The sequence below is a fragment of the Micrasema longulum genome, unplaced genomic scaffold, assembly GCF_059751315.1.
Source record: "Micrasema longulum isolate JH-2025_06_02 unplaced genomic scaffold, ASM5975131v1 h1tg001627l, whole genome shotgun sequence".
Classification (NCBI taxonomy): domain Eukaryota; kingdom Metazoa; phylum Arthropoda; class Insecta; order Trichoptera; family Brachycentridae; genus Micrasema; species Micrasema longulum.
The window spans coordinates 219,112-240,712 of NW_028278808.1; the positions used below are offsets into that span (position 1 = coordinate 219,112).

The 21,601-nt window shown below is 32.9% G+C and overlaps 1 protein-coding gene across 1 annotated transcript; it reads left to right on the forward strand.

Moving 5' to 3' along the window:
* The first annotated feature begins 1,136 nt into the window (after positions 1–1,136).
* LOC148274537 (hatching enzyme 1.2-like) lies at positions 1,137–14,862 on the forward strand. Its single transcript, XM_088236953.1, has 7 exons — positions 1,137–1,214; positions 3,251–3,391; positions 5,653–5,847; positions 7,096–7,202; positions 10,497–10,686; positions 11,850–11,986; positions 13,737–14,862. The coding sequence occupies exons 2-7, from the start codon at positions 3,259–3,261 to the stop codon at positions 13,827–13,829; spliced, it is 855 nt and encodes a 284-aa protein (XP_088093079.1). The 5' UTR covers positions 1,137–1,214; positions 3,251–3,258; the 3' UTR covers positions 13,830–14,862.
* Positions 14,863–21,601: the final 6,739 nt, after the last annotated feature.

Below are 21,601 nucleotides of genomic sequence, written 5' to 3' on the forward strand. Positions count from 1 at the left end.
TCAAATATTATAATTTTGTGGGTCATTTCAACGAGTTACAAGTAATTTACTATTAGAAAATGACCATTCAGTTGCGGTGAAGTGGTTTTCGAACCCGGGCCCTCTGATCTGTGAGCCCGCAACATTACCCACGGGACCTCGGTCCGGCCTATTATTTATGCACCTTCTTTTCTTTGCAGTCTCAATCCTGGGGATTGGTTTGCAGCGAAGTCCCGCATCTCGTCCTCCATTGGTCTTTATTTTCTGCAGCCCTCGTTAGCTCGACATAAAAGGCCCAGTTAAAATCTTCGCACACTTGCTCCAAATATTCCCGTCGGGGGCGCCCTCTATAATTTGTCCCCTGAGCCATTCCCTCTATGATGTCGTGCAGGACACCCCAATGGCGCATAATGTGGCCGATCCATCGGGCTCGCCTCTCTGAGATGATTTTGATTAGGTGCGTGCCTTCTTCGATTCTGTTGAGAACCTCGTCATTAGTGATGTGGTCTCTCCAGCAAATTCCCAATATTTTTCTGTAGCACCACATCTCGAAGGCCTCTAGTCTATTTTATCTCTTTCGGTAAGGCACCATGTCTCACAACCGTACATCAATATGCTCCATACATATGTCTTGGCACCTTATAATAGTACAAAAACGAACACACTATCACAGTACGAGTATGCTTGTCCCTTAACGAGTTTTTCCAAAAAACCCAAGGAATATTATTTAAAACTATGTATAATATGTTCTAAATAACAACAACAAACCATCACGCCGATTCCCCGTTAAGGTAGAGAGGATAGAACGCCACATCACTCTATATTTGCATATATATCTCGCTTCCTTTACATTCATACATCTTCTCATGCACGCGCGCTGATTATTCCGACTTTTGACAACGTAATATAAATATGTTTGTAAATTATATTAATACATTAATTGTATTATTTTATTGTTGCATATTTGAAATAAAATAAATGCCCTATTTGCGTTTAATTAATAATTACGGCAGTGACAGTAGTGATTGTTGTTTAATTTAATTTTAAATCTGCTATTGTTATTAGTTAAAATAATTAATTAATTAAAATAAGTTAATATTTTGTGAAATTATTTTCAGAAAAAATTAGTCATGAACACGTTAAAACTTTGAAACCATTTTTTAAAGATTAATTTTTGTATATAAATATGATAGAATGGCTTTAAGCGAATCATAGCCATTTCTTCAGATAAAAAGGTAAGTTAATTCTTATATTGCAACATTTTTAAATAGGTAAATTATGGTCAATTTGTTCAAATATATATTTTTATTTTGAATCTTGAAATAGGGCAAACATAATGTATTCTTGTGTGCTTAATAATAAAAATGTACATTTATTTCATATTTACTTAAATCGTTTAACATATATTTTTTTACCTTCTGTTAGAATTTTGATTTTTTTTCTTCTTTATAAATGTTTTTTCCCATATCATATTTTTTTTTTACTGCCATTCATAAAATCAAATTTCGTGACTTCCCCGTTTTTCTACAAGGTGAGAATCTTTTCTCTGGTATTGTGATTATGTTCATGTTTGCTTTGAAAAAAATTGTTTCCAAAATTCTGTGTTTTTTTTGAAAATTAATATAATTTTACCCAAATATCATCGTATTGTAAAATATTATTTGCTTATATGTGGTACTTTAAATTTATTTTACGTCAAATTCATTTTTGTGTTGATTTTAGATTTTTTTTAAATTAAAGTTTCGTTTTATCGTTGGGAATTTATAATTTTTTTCTTCTTTAAAGTTAAAATTTTCTTCGTTTGCTTATCATAATATGCTGCTACAGTAGTTAATGTGTGATTCAATAATTGTTTTATAAATAGTTTTGCATCAATTCTTATCAATAAATCTTCTGATTATTTCCAGAATCGTAATTTAGCAATCTTTTTCAATACCATCTTAGTATTTCGATGAAATATAAGTTTGGAATCCATCATTACACCCAAATATTTCATTTCATTATATTTCATTAGTTTTGTTCATTATCTACTACAATTGACGGCGTTTCTTCTATTTTTTTTTCCTGTAAAAATATGTTTTGTTTTCTTATATTTAACTTTAATTAATATTTTTTTAACCATTCCCTTTCCGCACCTAATAGTGCATATGACACTGCATTTGGTGTATCTTGATCATTTTTTGTTACAAAAAGATAAGATAATCAGTCTTAAGCTTCAGGTACCAGTCCAGGGACTATGTCAGCTTCGTAGTGTAATAGTCAGCGCATTTACCTACCTAGGAAGAGGTCTCGGGTTTGATTTCCGACATGGTTGGTATGAAATATTTATTTAAAGGGGTGTTTTCACACCAGAATATTTCATAGTCCCTGGACTGGGTACTTGAATTATTTTTTAGCCATAGGGATACAATACAGTGATGCTTTAGATTTATTTTATACCACGCCGCTGATGATCAAGTCCTGTGTTTTAAAAAAGGGTTAACAATTAAAAATTCAAATAATGATTGGTTCTTTACTTTGTTTTAGCTCTTGACTCTTGTGGGTAAAATTGTACTTTAATTTTATTATTGTTTAGTATTAATATTCATATAAACCATGAAGTAAACTTTTTAACTTTCCCTTTAAAGCACTTTCTATTACTTTTTTTTCTCTTTTTTTTCTTTTCTTCCTCTTTTTAAAAACTGCTATTATCTTAACACAGATTATGATTACGTTACAGATGTAATATTTCTTTATTTACATAAAAATACTGTTTACCATTGTATACTTTTCTCGATGTTTTTGTTATTTTTTAATAATATGCTATTTTTTTCACTAGTATTATTGTAATTATGAAAAAAGTTCATGGAACCGTAAATAAATAAATAAAAAAATATATTTAAAAAATTCGGAAGAGTTACAATACATGATATTTCAATAAAACAGAGTTGGTTAAAGTTATTGAAAACATGTGTACTCTTTCGATGTATTTTTAAAATGTACCTACACTTAAGATAATGGGACCACAGAGCTCTTGGCCTCTTAGAGTTAGGAATACGTTATTATTGTTTGTAAAATATATGTATTCGTATGAAGAATAAAAAAAAATAATTATGCATTTAGTTTTATATTAATGATTTAACACTGTGTAATTTTTACCAGCCTAAAGATGCCTATTAGAGGGTGAAAGCGCTAATTGGTCAAACAAATAAGTAAAATTGTACCAAGTATTTTTAATTTATGGTTTATATTTAAATATGAGTTTACATCAATTTTTCTGTTTTTTTTTCAGAATCTAAGATGTTGTTTGTTAATATTTTTGTCTTCTTGATGATTGGGGTGTTCTGTGTATATCCGGAAGAACTGAACATTGCAGGAGATCCAGATAGTTATGAAAGTTTTTTGATTAATTCCGTAAATGGAAAAGCCACACGTAAGTCAACTCTATCTATTTTTAATTTATTAACATTTTTTTTGGAAATACAAATTTTCAAACCAAATATTTGGGACACTATTTTTTTTTTTCATAATGATATAAATGAATATTATATTTGTATAGAATCACTACAAAAATATATTCTGCTACCGGTTTCAAAATATGACTGTTCATTTGCAACCCTTATTAATAAATGTTTAATATCAGGAATACATGCACAATAGATTGGGCCGATGATGTGTGGAGTTTTTTTTATTTTTTTATACATCAAATTGAAAGAGGTGAAAAAGTTGCATTTTGGGTCATATTGAACGGAAAAATTATTTAAAAAAATATTCCATAATAATTTTGGACCTCAACCGAGGTTTGAAGTTTATCACTGTCTCAACATTTTGTTAATTATCTGTATTGATAAAACTATTTTTTGTTAGTAAAGATTAACCACATTACAAATTCGAACACGGTTTAAATCTACCGAAATGCAAAAAATATGCACTCCGCGGAACTGATTTCGTTGAGCGCCTGGCTAATATTGACGAAAACAATGGCTCGTGAATACAATGCTACCCATTTATATCAAAACAAAGTACATTGTACCGTTAGATGCTTATTTAATAAGATTTGATGCACATTATGAAATTAAATTGGATTGATTTGATTACATAAATGAGAAATGACAGCCGGTTTAGCGCAAAAAATCGACTTTTTTGAAAACTTCAAGTTTTCGTTGAGGGTCAAAAGTAATATCGAATATTTTTTGCATTCCAAGTAATCCAAAAGGCAACATTTTTGACCCCTTTCATTTTAAAATTCGGAGAAAAAAAATACTGGTCCACCCTAATGCACAATAAATACAATAAAACTAGGCAGATTGAATTTGTGTTTTGATTTTAAAAAGTAAATATTTAGTTTTATTATTTAAGAACAATTTACCCCTGATATTTAAAGACGAAAACATAAATTTCAACTAAATCCAGTAAATTAGAAAAATTTATAAAGAATTCTAAATTATTTTAAAATAAAAATAAAATAAATATCTTACCCCTTACGGATTACATTAATTTGACGGAATAATTATTTTTTTAAATGCACATTCTACCGTTAATGATAATGTTTTTAACATGTTTTGTAAAGGTTATCTGAGCCTTTTGTTTAGTTTTATTTGGTAGTTTATTCTAAATTTTAGTCCCTGGCATAGAATTTAGAATAGTCCAGAAACCGCATACGCACATCAAACAGAAGGCGACTAAACTACTCATAAATGAGTAGGTTTACGTTTTGACCCATTAGTTTCTTTGTAGACGTCGCTTAGTACGCAACTCCAGATTTAAATTCAATTAAATCGTGTTGTGTCCCTTTAAAGTGTAAAAATACTGCTAGGATCTTGAAGAAACAGGATGGTATCACATTTCATGTGTAATTAGCAAACGAATGTTTAAGTAGCAAATGCATTACATAAAATTGAATTATTTTTCCTTCTGTCAGATTGTCGAAGAAACAAAATGGAAATTTCGTGTATCTAGAGTAGTAAATTTTTTTACCCTACTGTGCTCGTCTAATGAAAGAACTAATGAAAATTAGACCTCAGATTAAACAACGCCGTGAGGGACATTTGAACGACATTATCTTCAAAACACCAAATATTATTTAACATGATATAAACATATCCGTTTTATGTAAAATAAAATTTGTTTTATATTTTAATTCAATTACTCTTATAAAATGACCCTTTACTTATCTACTATGTTGTGTCAATCAATGTTTCCGCGTGCACAATAAAATTTTAGAGACATCAACAGATTTTTTTTTCCATCAACCAACATTACGCGGCGACATCACAAATGCGCGCGGCGAAAGTAGGGCATAGTGGGGGGATTATTGGACATAGTCCAATGTATTCAAATATGATTCTACGCTCCTTCTGGACTATTCTTAATTCTATGGTTTATTAGTCTCGACCAGCCTTGTCTCGTTTTAGAATGTTGTATGTGATATTGTTCTGATTTTCTCATATTGTGTCTGTGTTAACATTTTTTTTTCAAGTTTTAGTTCTACGTCTACAATAACATCAGTGGCTAATTAATGTTGATAAAATATTAAGAATTCTAGTTGAAAAAGTTCAGTTATATTTCATTTTTAAGTTGGTATAGAGAATTCTTATAATTTATACAGCGCCTTTGAGGTGATTTTCAAAAAATGGCGCTATATAAATTATCCAAACATTATTATTATTAATACGATTTTTTGTTTGGTTTTAGCACCGCTAAACGCATTATTGGCTGAGAAACAGAACATTTGGGAAAGAAGTGGAAAGTTTGAAGGAGACATTGTCCTAACTAAAGAGCAGATACAATCCCGAGTGAACGTTATTTTCGGAATGGAAAATGCCATTCTTAACACTGCAAAACTTTGGACTGGTAAAGTGGTACGATACGTGATAAGTTCAAATTTCAGTAAGTAAAAATAAATATTATTTACTTCCTCTTGTGCGTTTATATTGAGACTATTTAAAATTTGATGTAAATACGGTAGAACTCCGTTAATCCATACTCCAGCTATCCGGGTTGCCAAATACCCAGGTTATTTTCAGGAAGTGGTGTTATAGTAACGTCATAAGTGCCTCTGGCCAGATTCGAATTTCGAGCCCCCAAGACTAATTTTCTAGGAAGAGAAAAAGAACAGAAGGTTGTAGGTCTGCAAAAATGCGCTCCGTCTGGCTACCCCCTAGCTACGACACTATATAAAAACAAATGAAAAAAGGGCTTTTAACTGTGCTGGACACGTTTTATTTCAGTAGATGGATCCAGCTTGTCTACAAATATTATGACATACTCAAAACATTGTTGATTATATTAACTGGTGTGAGAAGAAGTATACAAATTAGTTTAAGGCGTTGCCTTGTATGTGAATTGGTTCAACCGGATGAATCTCACCCACATTAGCTCAGCTTCTTTATTTTATTATTTTAATTTTTATTTATTAAGGAAAAACAACAGTTGTTTTATAAGAATACAAAATATAAAAAATAGTACACACATCCAGTTAAAGTTTTTCACAAATATAATGAGAGAACATGTTACACAGTAAAGAGAAAAATAATATATTATATAAGACATGAGAAAAAAGAGCTCTTAAGAAGGTTAAGCGATGAGAAAAGTCAACAAATTGAAGATTTGAGGAAATGAGGATGTTTTGACATGGTCAGAATGGTGAATGTTACACGGTGTGTAAAGTGGCCACTTAAACCAGCCAATGACAGGTCATAAGCCGTATAAATGCCTTGACTTCCATATTCCTTTCTCAAAAATGTTTTCCCATTTCGCTGATCGTAGAGTAAATTTGGCGTTTTCTTTCAAAACGTTTCCTTAATTCAATGGCTTATTCAATTATACAAATTTCTGCGTATCCGGATAACGTTTGGAACTCATTAATCCGGACAACTGCACAATTTTGTAAATGAAAATTCTTAGATCATGAAAAATTACATGTATTTTTATTGAAATTAAAGACAGCTAATACGAATTTGAGTTCATTTTAAAAATAACTAGTGATCGGTTTTTTTGCGTCCACCATTTTATTAAGACCGATTTTTATGACACGCCAATGGCGTTGGTTAATTGGAATATTATAAACGCTACTAGTAAAAGTTTTAAATTATTTTTTCTAGAAAAAGCATAAAAGATTTTTAATTATTTTTTTAGCTACTGCACAAAAAAAAATGATCACTGCAGCAATGAGCGATATCGCCAATAATTCCTGTGTGAGATTCCTTGCAAGGGGATTGCAAGCAAATTACATTAATATCGTTGTAAGTATAATGCATGATTTTTTAACCTACTTAAACATAAAAGACTTAAAAAGGAAAACATTTACCTCCATAATCTAACATTTCATAGTTTTAATTTCAGAGCTACAGATCAGCGTTTATTTGATATTTTTTAAATACATATTAAAAATTGGTACCCACTGTATATTTTTTTTTTCAAGAATTAACGGTACAAGTACCTTTTACATTACATACGTACATAAGTATAGAAGTAGAAAAAGTAGAAAAATTAGAAAAAAAGAAAGTAGAAATAGTAGAAAAATTTCAACGCTTATCAGTTCATGGTTTACCTCTTCGTTCTCATTCTCAAGGCACTCTCTTAATACCCATACACAATTCCTCTTTCTTCTCTAACTCATATAGTGTCCATGCGGCTCGACTGTGGAATCATCTCCCATCCACCATCAAAGATGTTACTACATTATCTCTGTTTAAATCACGTCTGAAGAAATATCTCCTTTCTCTTCCTTAATCTCTCCTCCTTTCCTTTTTCCTCTTTCCTCTTTCCTCTTTTTTCCTTTTTCCCATTGAGTAATAGTTTCGATTTAAGGTAATTTATAAACAAATACGTTTATTTCTATTTTCATATATCTTTAAATTTTTAATCTTTTTTTCTATTGAATATGTTCTGTAACTTGAATTATAAAAATAAAACTTTTATTTTATTGGTTGGTTGGAAGAAATTGCCATTTGGCAATAAGCCCGCCAATGTACAAATAATCATTATGTACAAAAAGTTAAATAAATAAAAAAAAAGTATTTACAGTGGAGTATATACAGTAACAACTTTTTCAATGCTTACTTAGAAAGAACATAATTAAAATATTGATTCCACACTAAAATGTTTTACAAGTAATTGTTTATAAGCTGGAAATTTCAATAAAAATATGTCACCTAAATCCGAATGTTTATTAGCCAGCGCATGTAGACGATTCAGTACTGAATTGCTAGAATATATTGAGATATGATTGTTGCAGTGATAAAGTTGAACTAGCCTAGTCACTCTAACTGGTACTTCAAAACCAATGAGGGCCAAAATTTTAGGGCTGTCCAATACTGAATTAACGATTTAAAGACTTTGCGGTGGGACATATTTTTTTTACATTATTTCATTTATATTATACATATTTATTTATTCACATAAATAAGTTTATTGCACATAAGGTATTTGAGACATAAGTCCCAACTCCATGAGACTAAAAGTCCTGTGTTAAGATGGGACGAGCAATTAGTTGACACAGACACATTTAACAGACATTATTTAAAAGATATTTCTTCAGTTCTTTTTAATTTTCAATTGAAGATCTTTTATCTAAATTATGGTTTGGGGGAGATCATCGAATAACCTTGGAATAACGCAATTGAATATTCGTTCCCCGAAGTAATTTGTAATTCAGGGAATGGCCAGGGAATCTTTAGTTTTTAATCTAGTATTGTGAGTGTGGGAAACTCTTTTTTTTGAATTCCGGATCAACGAATCTACAATCCGGATCTACAATCAATTTTGAGTCACAAAGTTGTTTTACCGGCAGGACATTACAGAATTCATAATATGGATCTTTGCCCATACGTTTCGCCTCACGGATTATACTATTTGGTACTTTACCCTTTAGCAGTCTCACCTGAATATCATAAATTTTATCCAGATGAGACTTCACTTTATTTATTACTCAGATGAGTTTTACAATCTGTTTAGTAAGTTAACTCAACACAATATAATGTTTTAATTTTTACATTATCTTTAACATACGAAAATCAACAAATTACATCTAGGAACACACTAGGACAATACTGTTTTGTCCCAGCTCCGTGAATAGCCTCGACCGCGCAGGACCAGACACTTGGACAGTACGGAAATTCGGCCATAGACGAAGCCACGCGTGAACGCTATAAAAATGAACACGCGACGACTCGTTACGAGCGAATCCGCAAAAATATCATCAAAAATAATGCAAAAATAATTTTTTTGTACGTTTCCTTCCAGTTTTAGTTTTCACCTTCTGATTCAGGTGCATTTATTTCTTCGTAATTTGTCGCCGTTAAGCTGAGAGATGATAATGTAAAACAACAAGTCGAAAAGTTGAAATGTCGTCAATTTTTTTGCTCTATGTGTTGAGTCTTTTTACTACGCACACAGGTATTCACTACTCGAAAATAACATTCTTTCTACAAAATTGATTATTTTCTGACAAAATTTAAAAATGAGTCTTGGGAGTATTTTTAAATCCTTTGAATTTCGTATTTACATTTTCGATCAGTTATTATAATTTATTTTTACTACATATTTTTTTTTTATTTACTGTATAAAAAAATAAATAAGGTTACGAATTTGTGATTTTATCAACATTGTTGTGACATTTTATTTTGATCCTGCTAGTTTACCAACACTGATCCTAGATAATCCTCGTTGCATATTATTAATTCATTATATACCAATTAAATTTCAAATTTAAATGTTTTATTCAGAATATGATTTTGACACTTACTTTAATTTTAATTTTTAAAAATACAATCGAAACATAACATTACAAAGAAAAACTATTTTCTAAACGGTTTCGAAAATAGGTCAAACAACTTGCCTAGTTCTCTCCTATACACGTTTTAAATAACTTTTTTTATTTACGCACCATTTCAAACACATCCTCACACATTCATTCACACACATTCATATTGACATACATGAATACAAACGTCGCACTAAAGAAACACACAATCGATAATGATATAAAAACATTTAAAAAAAATACAGTTTAAAGACAGACCAGCAACGTTTCTAAATAAAAATCATACATATTATTAAATAGTGTGCGTTTATGTGTATTTGTATGAGAGTAAGTGTAGATGTGTGTTTATGCGTATAAGTGTGGGAGTAAGTGTTCAGGAGTGTGCATCAGTGGCCTCTGTGGTGTAGTGGTCAAGATGCTTGACTCTTACACGGAAGGTTCCGGGTTCGATTCCCGGAGAGAACACAAAAAAATAATTGTGATTTTTCTCAAGCCTGGGTGTTCTGTGATGTAATTCATCACTGGAATTGGGCTTCTCGGCCTGTTGTGGTACAAAAAAAATGTGTATCATCAAATAGTATGTATTATTAGATTAAAATTGGTTTTTTAAATTGGCGTATTGTTAATATATTTCTACTTATTTTTTTAAATGTAAAAAGCTGTAAAAATCCCAAATAAATAAAACAAATTCGTAAATGTCGGCCTCGTGGTATAGTGGTCAGCGCGTTTGCCAACCATGCAAGAGGTCTCTCTTAAAACATATTATTTGCAGGGAAATAATCCAGGATGTTACTCAAGCGTTGGGATGGTCAAAGGAGCTCAGATCGTTAATTTAGAAGCTGGTTGCTTCGTCCATGGAACAATCGTCCACGAGTTATTGCATTCTCTTGGTTTCTACCACATGCAAAGCACCCACAATAGAGACAGCTGGGTTAAAATCAATTGGGCCAAAATTATACCAGGTATCCATAGCACAAATTAATCTTCATCATCATCATTATCGTCGTCGTCATCATCATCAGGAATTGAACATAAGACCTCGAGAATGAGAAGGTGCATGCGTCAATCACTACGCACTCCCATCGATGTCCTTGTTAAGGACTTTTACCTTAGAGCAGACATCAAGTAAAAAATACTTGTCCAGGGTTCTGGTTTTATTTCTTATACATACATGTTTTCTTCATCCGCACGGACAGAGATTATTTTTCCCGAGGTGGAGCATATTGTCATGATCGTAGAATAACGACGCATGTGATTTTTTTCAACTTTATCTGAGAGCGGTTTAATTATTATTTTTAAACATTGTCACAAGTTTAAAGATACAAAACTATATCATTTGATACTTGGGTTAAAAATATGTATTTAATTGTTTTAACATGGAAAATAAAGCCTTCATGTAACCTTTTCAAGATCGAATATAAAGAAAGTCAGAGTCACATTTTTCGCAAATCCGTCGTTGTTCTACGATCATACGATCAACGAAATGTAGGCAATAAAATCACTACAAAATGTCTGTCTGCGACCAACTCCAGTGTGTCCTCTTAAGTCAGATCCACGTTCCGTGATTTAGACGTGAACTGCCGAGGAACCGCCAGCCGTTGACGTCCAGGACCGTAAGAACCTGATTCCTTGAAAAGCAGGCAAGCGTGCTTGAGGATCTCGGGCGGCTTCGGTAATACCCAACGTGTCTCCACTTTTAAAGTTTTTTATACATATTTTCAAATGATATCAGCTGGTCACTTGAGCCCGGGACAGATTGTATAGCTGCGCTCAAATCACTCTCGAAGAAACATCTTTTGGCTTATCCTTAATCTCTCCACTTTTATCACCTCTTTAATCCTTTTTTTCCGATTGAAGACTTGCATCAGTATCAATTCATTTGATGATTCATTCATTGTTTTTCTTGCAAACGTTTTGAAACTAAAATGATATTAATAAACAATATAGATTAGTTTATTAGTTGGTTGGAAAAATGTCATTTGGCAATAAGCCTGTCAATGTACAAATATGTATTTTAACATTCCATGTTCAACATATTTCTACGCCATCATCGATTGATTCATCATTAAGATGTTATTGAAATCAATTACAAATATGTAGGATAATGAAGTGATTATGTTTTTAGGCAAGGAAGGTAATTTCGTCAAATATTCAGTGAATGAAGTCACAAACTTTAATGTCACTTACGACTATGGAAGCGTTCTTCATTATTCGCAATATGCTTTCAGCATTGATGGAAACAAAACAATCACTCCTCTTCAGGTAAAGTTTATTTGATTTATTTTTATACAGAACTGTACATGAGGATCTTCTGTCTACTCAATGTTTACATGAGTTTAAAATGCTCTAATATAATAATTTAAAAAAAAACTTAAAACACTGAGACTCTTTGTCATTTAGCCCTTTCACCTAAATGTTATTATGGGAGAGGTCGGATGGGAACTCAGGATAACAATCATTTATGAGGCACCCAAAAAACATGGTTAAATCTTCTTCCTTAAGCTGAGATTTGAACATGGCAGAATACCGGACATGGTTTCTAAACAGGTGCGAACCATTACAGCAGTGCCTAATGCGTGCATATGGAGGATGTCATAAACTTGTTCAAAATGACTTTGGAAAACCAAGGGTTTTCTGTTACATTTGGTTTTAGTTGGATGTCTACCTTTGGCTTAAAAAGAGGCTACTCCATATTCTTGGCGTGGGCGAAGTAGCTTCTCCTTCACCTTCACCAGTGGTAATAAATACTTTGGACAGGATCTCCAGAATGGACAAGTCTCCTTTGCTAACGCGTCTTTTTTGTTACTTGGAATGCCACAGAGGGATCCAAAATAAAACAATACATTTATTGGATGTCGCTGATAATGAAAAAAGGAATCGAGTTTCCACGCCGAGTCCATCCTCAGGATAAGAGGATGGAGGATATTTGACCTTTTGTAGAGCACTCTGGAAATCCAACAGATTAATAAACTTGCTATATTACGAACTAAAAGTACACTTGACAGACCTCCAAATTGCGATACGTTCCGCATTGTAAATACGCCCGCATTATTATGTAATTTGTACAAAATTTGGAAGTTACTGTCTTTACAATATACGGCTGCACCTGTAAATGTTGGCGAATTTGACCGAAATTCATCAGTGAAAATAATTTTTTAACCTATCCATTTAAATGACCAAATTTGGTTGAATTTACACCGTGGCTGAAAGTGGCTTTTGACTCAGAATGAAAGTTGAAAATTTGAGGCATAAATAGAAATATTAAGAAATGGGAAACAATAAAGGGAAAGAGTCTTATTTGGGTTATTATTTTATATTATTAATATTAGTTTCAAAAGATTTGTAAATACGAAAACTGTTGACAAGTAAAGGAGGGTGTTTATTGTTCCAAAAAGATGAAAATGTCAGAAAGAAATTATACTTTTATAAGGAGTAAATAATTTCTATGAACGGAGCATTTTAGCGAAAACCTATTCATCAAATATTATCTATATGGTGACTCAAATCAGTGTTCGGAGAAATAGTAAGACCCTTAATGAAGAAGTTAAGTGGTTTTACAATTCAGTATATTTGTGGCTAAGCCAAAAAAAAAAAAAAAACAAAAGTGATATCATTGCTATGGTTTTTAAAAGTTTTCATCGAGGGATCATTTTACACAAGAATCTGAAGGGACGATGTCAGTACCGATTTTCGTGCAGACCAGTTTTTTATGTTTCACAACCCCACCCCGCCTAATTGTAAATGTTACTATTTATGTTTTTTTTAAAAATATTTTTTCCTTGGTCAATATTCTTTGCTATCAAATTAAATAGTTTTGGGACCACGCCTGCCATTGTTCTGTCCCCGTTATAGTTTTGCTGTCGAGGTATCTTCAGCTTCTGAGACGAAACTGGCAGAGTCACCATTTGGTGCATTACCACTTGCTTTTAGCTGTAATCTGGGAACTGATCACCTGATTTTACCCTGATTTGTTTGCATTTAGCAGAAACTAATGTCTTGTTATTTTTTCCAGACAACAACTGCGACCATCGGTCAACGCGTAAAAATGAGCGCAGGGGACAAAATGAAACTGAACAAGCTGTACTCTTGTCCAGGCTATGTGTAAAGCAGTTCACGCTGCACGAAAATGTTTCATTGAACAAGTACTGGAAAATTAGTCAAAGAAGAGTCCATTGATCTACATACAAGAGATAACACAAAACATCACAAATTTCTAAAAATAGAGTTTCATCACGTCACGTGAACTGAAACATAACGTCGAATAGACCAAGAATATGCGAGTAGGTGCACACTACTATCATGAACAAGTGTACGTGAACAAAAACATACAATAATTTTTCGAATTAATTGAAACGTCTTTATCATAATTCCCTTTTCCGCATCCAGTGGTGCATAGGGCCTTGCATTGGTAACCCAAAAGCAGCTTAGTTCGATCACCTGCTACACTAAAGTAAGGCGATCAGTCTCACGCGTCAAACTCCAGTCAGGAACGTTTAAAACCGATATTTCACTCCACCCTGCCAGAACGTCAAATGGTAACTACTACACACCGCGGCTCGATCTGCACTCGATAACTATTTTAAGGATTTTTATCTGAGAGCATCCGGCGAGCGGAAAACACTTCTTGTCACAGGGTTCTTGTTCTATTTTACATAGATCTGTATTCTTCATCAGCCTAGATACAGAGAATGAGTTGAATAGTTCTTTAAAATGATTTTATTTTAAACCACAAGATGCAACGTTCCAAATATACTTTTACTTTCAGTTGGTAAACTTCGTTTCAAATACAATAAATAAATATCTAATTTTCAATACCATTGTTAACAAGCGAACATCAACAAAGAATTGTAGTCGATTGATATCTACGTTTGTATTTTTGTTAAATTATTTCTTAAAAACGCAAGTCATCGCGATCCTTCGAAAATGTTGGTACATAATTAATGGACAATATTTTAATGAACAATATTTTAATGAACAAGTATACGAGAACAAAAATAAGTAGTACTTATTTTAATGAATGTAATTGTTACCTTTGTATTTTTCTGTACGTGTTGTATTTGTGTTGAAATATTTCTTTTGTAAAATAACATGTAAATTTCACCAGTATTGTTGGATAATAAACATATTTGAAATTTTTATTCAACGTTTTTTAAATAACGGTGAAAGAGAGGTGGAAGATAATCATTTTGCGATGTATGAGTGAGTATTATTATTGTTATGGATAAATTATATAGCGCCATTTCCGTTATGTAATACTTCAAGGGTGCTTTAAAAAATAGTTCTACCAATAATTATTTTTATTTGACATAAAATTTAAGTAAAACTGATTAGAAAAGCAATTCATTTTTTCATTGCATGCTTTAGATTTATTCAAACGTTTTAAGTTTTTTTCCGAAACACCACTTCCTTCTAATAGTTTGTTGCGTACAAATATAACTTTTCCCGTGGGCTTGTTGCGTACAAATAGACTTTGTACTCATTGTACAAAGGATTGTGTGATAGTAAGTACTGTACAATTAGTAATCTGAAGAAATAAAAGAAATATAAAGTATTGAAATATTAAAAATTAATTTGAAAAATATGTTCTTGAGAAATTTTGATAAAAAATTCGTTTCTAAGATGAACTAACTTAATAAACCACAAATAAAAAATAACTCTTAAGCATAGAAGAGTCCCGACTTAACATGGAATTTTTCGACAAGTCAGGACACAAAAAAAAAAATTGTGCCATAATAAAATTGTGTATTGTATTTATTGAATAAATAAATAAATTACATCAAGGCTGAAAATATAATTATTACACATTTCGAATTGTACATTTTTGCATAACATCATTTTTTACAATGCTTGAATATCGTAAAATTTTATGGATGATGCCGTGCTTCTTGCTAGCAGCAAAGAAGACCTGCAATTCTTGGTAACAAAAGCCTACGATGTATGCAAGAAAAGCGGTTTGCTTATGAATGTTGATAAGTCGAAAGTGATGGTTTTTGAAAGGGATGAAAATATAACTAAATGTGAGATCAGTGTGAACGGAGATTTTCTGAATCAGGTAGAAGAATTTGTGTATCTGGGAAGTATGTTTACTAGGGTTGGAAAGACCGGGAAACCGAGAAGTCCATCAAATACTTGAAGGTGGACGTGTCAAAAGTAGGAATAATCGGCGTACGTGCATGAGAAGATGTACGAATGTAGAGGAAGCCAGGTCTGTATGCAAAGATAGAGTGATATGGCGTTCTATCCTCTCTGCCCACCCCTACGGGGAAACGGCGTGATGTTTTATTTGTCATTTTACAATGCTTTGATATCGTAATTTTATGTTTTTACCCGGAATGTTTTATTTGTTTTATTTTGATTATAAAATAACAGAACGGGTTGTGGTCCTGTGGTTATGTTTCGACTCGCAGATCAAAAGTTTGAGGTTTAATCCCTCCACTCGTTGATATTTGTGATTTCAAAGAGTTATAAATTTTATTGCTATGCGCGAGATTTATCCCAATTATTGCACATACGCCTATGGCGCCGGCGGGAGCCCGCAGGTGTTTAGAAGAGGTAACTTGGGTTTACGCTCTCATAAACTTTTAAGGTATCCGCAACATGTGTCCAAGCCACGTCCACCGCCGCACCCTCAAATCGCTCAATATAGGAGGCTGCTTCGTTCCTTCTCGAACTTAAATATTAGTTACGAATGCTTTAGAAGAGCCTTAACCCAAGTTGCGTGAATGCAGAATGTTGGCTTTGAGCAAACCCAAATTCTCATGGGTCACGGTGGGTTCATGAGTTACTTGCATCCGATGCAGGAGTCTGGGTGAAGACCTATGTGATTTCGGAACGGTGATACTTCACAAAGAACTCGCACGAAAGGTAGTACCTTACTTTGTCAAGTTAGTGTAGAAAATCTGTAAAATAAACCGAAGTGGGGCACATAACTTATTCATTTTTATCAGCGCATTAACTTTCAATCTCTTTCACTTCTTTGTAATATTCTTTACTACGCTTGCGCTCCAAAATATCTTGCTGCGAATTTAATTTACCTTTCTGATCATTGTCTTTAGCTTCGCTCTTCTCAGGAGTGAACACTTTCCATTCCTTGACATAGCACATCATTTTTCCGCTATTTTTTTTCCACCCCAGCTGCTAGACTTTAGAATGAGCTACCTCTTCATATAAAAAATGCATCTTCTATATATGCCCAGAATCCTGAACTTCCTGAGTTATTACTGCTTTTTTTTTCTCAAATACAATTTTTTATCCCTTTTTTCTTTTCATTGGTTCCTCTTTCTCTCTCCTTCCAAACTGATAATCCGATCCCTCATTCCTAATTATTTAATATGTGTAACATAATTTTATTTATTTTTGTTTATTTATTTACAATTTTAGAAAACCCGTTAGGGTTACATTAGAAATTTAATATTGTCTAGTCATTTTATGTCTCGTCTAGTCTAGTTAGTTCAGTCATCATGTGCTTTTCCAGATTGATTTTAAATTTGTCTCCAGTAAAAGTTTTCAAGTAGTAAGGTAGGTCGTTGTGGTGTTTAAGTCCATTATGTAGTATTTTTGACTGTCCTGTGTTTGTCTTTGCTTTTTCAATATGATAGTGTTGTTGTTGTCTGGTGTTATATTTGTGTATGTCAGCATTTTTGACTAATATTATGTCGTCGTCTTGTATGTTTCCCAGTGTTATTTTGTGCACAATTTTAAAGGTCTCAATTTTAGTCAAATAGTTTATGTCAAACTGGTGTGTACTTTAATTTTTTTTATTCATGCTAATATGTGAGAGTTTTAGCTCCCAATTAAAAAAATGCTGTAATTTTTAATTAATCAGTTTTTTTTTTTTTTTTTAACACATGGATGCATCTTTTGATATATATTTATGGTTTTTTAGTACGAAATTTTGACCAATCTCTTCTTTCAACCAATCTGTTTTTTGGTTGGCTGGAAGATATTGCTTTTAGCAATAAGTCCGCGAAAGTACTTATTATTTGTTCTCGAAGTTTTAAATAAATAAATAAACTGCCGAACACTCTTCTAGTGGAACGGAAAGCCTTTTGATGACTGTCAAAAGGCCGGCTTCTGCTGAAGAGTTTTAAGTGATTTCCTCTTCACTGGACCAAATACTGAGAAGTTCCTGATTCGCCTACCATAGAATAAAAAAAATTGATGGTAGGCAAACGCGCTGACTATAAAAAAAACGTGACCGATAAAGGGTGTGCAGAAATATAATAAAAATCTGTGAATTTTCGTACCCTAAAACCTTTATTGATGATGGTGAGATTCTGCGAAATTATGACACCCAACTTTTAGAGTGTTGTTTGCACAATGAGTTTTTCTGGGTTATTATGCCGTGTGTCGTTCGTATATTCTTTTCAAACGTTTTTTATCGCATTGCAGCTTTAATTATTAGGGTTGATTTATTTGAACAGGCCAGTGTTTTACAACATGTGGGTCGCGGGCTAACTGGCATCCGGGGGAGAGTTTTTTCCCAGATTTTTAAAAATCTTATGCTACCCCATTCCCCTCCAAGGACTTTTAAGTTGTTTGTCTTTCTGTGATCTTTACGAACTTAGATTTTTTTTTATTTCAGTCTGCCTGATGTATACCTTAGAAAAGGGTACGAATGACATACGACATGATAACCCAGAAAAAATATTGTGTTATTATTAATTTATTTTAAAAAATATGTTTTTTTGCTGTAACACTTCATAAATCCATTTTCTTAGGCATCGTATGCTATGCAGCTAGCTGTTGGTCACACCGATGTGAATTATTTAAAGGCAACCTCTTCTGGCTCTTGCTAGACCATATAGGACATGCTCGACGGATGCACTCCTGGTTCTAACGGGCTTGTTCCCTTTGGATCTGGAGGTTCAGCGACGATCTGCAAATTTTCACCTAAAAAGAAAGCGTTCCTCTATTATTTGTGGCGTCCGCCGACTCCTAACTGAAGGAATGACTCAATCAAATATTAAAAAATGTCTTTAAATACTATTCTTGATGCTTGGCAATTGCGATGGAAATCTTCCCTTCGGGGAGGGCTACTTTTATTTTTTTTCCTCCAATCTGTCAGTTCTTAAAATCTTTTTGGGTTATTTCCGATCACTGGACTACCCAGTTTTTGTCAGGTCATGCTAAATTTAATGACAAATTATTTGTTTTCAATATTGTTGATTCCCCTTTGTGCTGCTGCGGATATCCTAATCAATCTTCTAAACACATCCTGTGGTCTTGTCCCTTTTCCCCTGTTTATGATAACTGAAAAGAGCTTCTCGCTACTATCCGTGGCCCTGTTATGGATCTTGTCGGATACACAGATCTGGGGGCTTCCAAAAATAATTTCAATGTATAAAAAAAGTTTTGTAATCATTATGGCGAATTGATTATGTCCAATCAATTTAATCAAAGATAGTAAATAATTCACTTCCCCCTTTTCTCCATCCAATGAAGTACATATAATGTACTTCTGGATTAATTTCTTTCAGCGCAAAGATGCAAAGGTTTACAAATTACAGAGAGCTCCTTCGGGCAGCTTTTCTCGTTCGACAACGAGTACATTTTCCGTGTTTGTGGGCACTGCCAAGGAGACTTATGTCCTTAGATACGGTATGTGGTTGGCAAGCTGTAACACTTCATAGTTGCGTAAGATAATCTCACCTTTATGAAATTGATGATAAAGATTAGCGTAGTTTGGTGTTGCAGTGCCCTATGCACTATTGGGTGTAGATAGAAGTACAATAATAATAACATTAATAAGAAATAGATACAATGTATTCGTTTTCATCATTTTTCACGTCATTAAATCAGATTAAAAAATAAACTTTTCTATTTTGATCTAAATTTGTTGTAACAAACAAGTAATTTTTTATTTAGGTGGGAATACGGAAGTCTAGACATTTACGTCATTCGCTAGTATGTAGGTGATATAATTCAATCAAAAGAATCTCAACAATAAAGGTTTCAGCTCTTTAACTTCACAAACGTCGTAACTTCAAAACAGAATCAAAGGAATGTAGCTGTTCAAATATAAGCAGAATGGTGAATGTTACACAGTGTGTAAAGTGGCCACTTAAACCAGCCAATGTTTCTTATATGTTTCTTGCGCTGCTCATTACTTTGCTCCTCGCGCTGCCGTCCTCTTGCCCGCTGTTGCTCTCTCTGCCCACACTCTCTACTCTCTCTCTCCCACTGCTCTACTCGCGCAATCAATCGCCGCTCTGCACTTGTCATTGGTCTTTCTTTACAATGAACGATGAAACTGTGGCAGCGTGCGCGCCATGGATTTAAGTATAGCTAATTATATCAATGTCATACAAAAAAATATACATTTTTCAAAAATGACGCGTGCGTCTCTTGTAAGCATTCGATGCGTACTGCGACCGCGCGATTATGTGGCTGGCCACTCGCGCTCATATTGCCGGTCCTTTGACTCGCGCTCAAACGACTGACAAAATAGGTAGCGGTGGGCACGACGACGAGAATGACGTGCGGCATGTTGAGTAATGTTGCCACACTACGTCTCTGCCTCCTTTCCTCGCTACTTCCCATGCCACTCGTCGAGTGTGTGGCAGGCCCAATAAGCACTGTAAATGCCTAGACTTCTATATTCCCTTCTCAAAAATGTTCTTCCTCTCTGTTGCAACAAATATTTATTTCTTTTTTAAAAGATGTCAACAGTATGTTATAACACAGGTCCAAAAAAATATTTTAAAAATTCATTTTATACGACCCATATAAACTTTTTCATGTTTTTTTAGTAAAAGACGTCAACAATAAATTAAACAATTTTGAATGGTAAAAAATGTCCCTAAATAATACAATATTGCTCCAATAGTCATAAATCATGAGTTTGGAAAAATATTTTTTTAATTACTTACCTTTTAACCCTCTGGGATCTAAATTTACAAAAAAAAATAATTATATAATATTAACAAACACTATCATCGTTTCCATATCCACATCTAGTGGCGCATAAGGAACTGCATTTACACTCTTATTGCAGCAAATTTTGTTTTATTTTTTGCAAAGAAGGTAAGTTGATCACTCTAGAAAAAAAATACTGCGTTTTACTACTAATACTAATATTTTACGTGCAGCCTACCCCAAAATCGAACGCCACAGTATTATGATTTTTTATTTCATTTTTAATTTATCTTATATTACAATAAGTATATAAACCTCAGAATAATTCTTTAAGTCCTTAAGCTCTATTTCATAGAACAAAAGCGTTTAATTTTATTATTGTTTTATTTTGGTTATAAGTTTAACAGCAAACGTGTGACGGACGGTTTCGCTTGCAATTTTCAACCCAAGTACCTAAGGTCCATTGTATTGCTGTAATCTGTAGCTGACTTCGTAGCCAATGATCATTGGCTGAAGGGTTAAAAGTAAATAATATGGAAATATTTTAAATTAGGAAAACTTTGAAATATAATGTTCCTTTGATCAACAATCAAACATACCTTCAATATAGTCATTTATAGGATGTTCCACTGTAATGATCACCCTAAACCTATTAAGTTCACCCCCTCCCTCCATCCCCTCTACCTTTTTTCATTTATGTCTCAAACAACATATTAAACATATATAAATTTCTCAAACAATATTTTCATAATTTAATCAGTGCATGTTTATCTTATCAGTGCATGTGCTTATTAAAATGCATGTCGTGTTGGTTTTATATTTTTTGTGTAACAAATATGGAGAAGGTGTTAAGAGGGTTTGCATGTTGGTTTAATTGGTGTCCTGATAAAGAGACGGGTACGTCTCGAAACTGGTAGACATAGAAAATTCGGCAAGTAGTTAAATACAAATATTTAATAACATTAAGTAAAATGTTTGACCACAAAGTTAATGTTTAAAATATTAACAATATCAAACTTA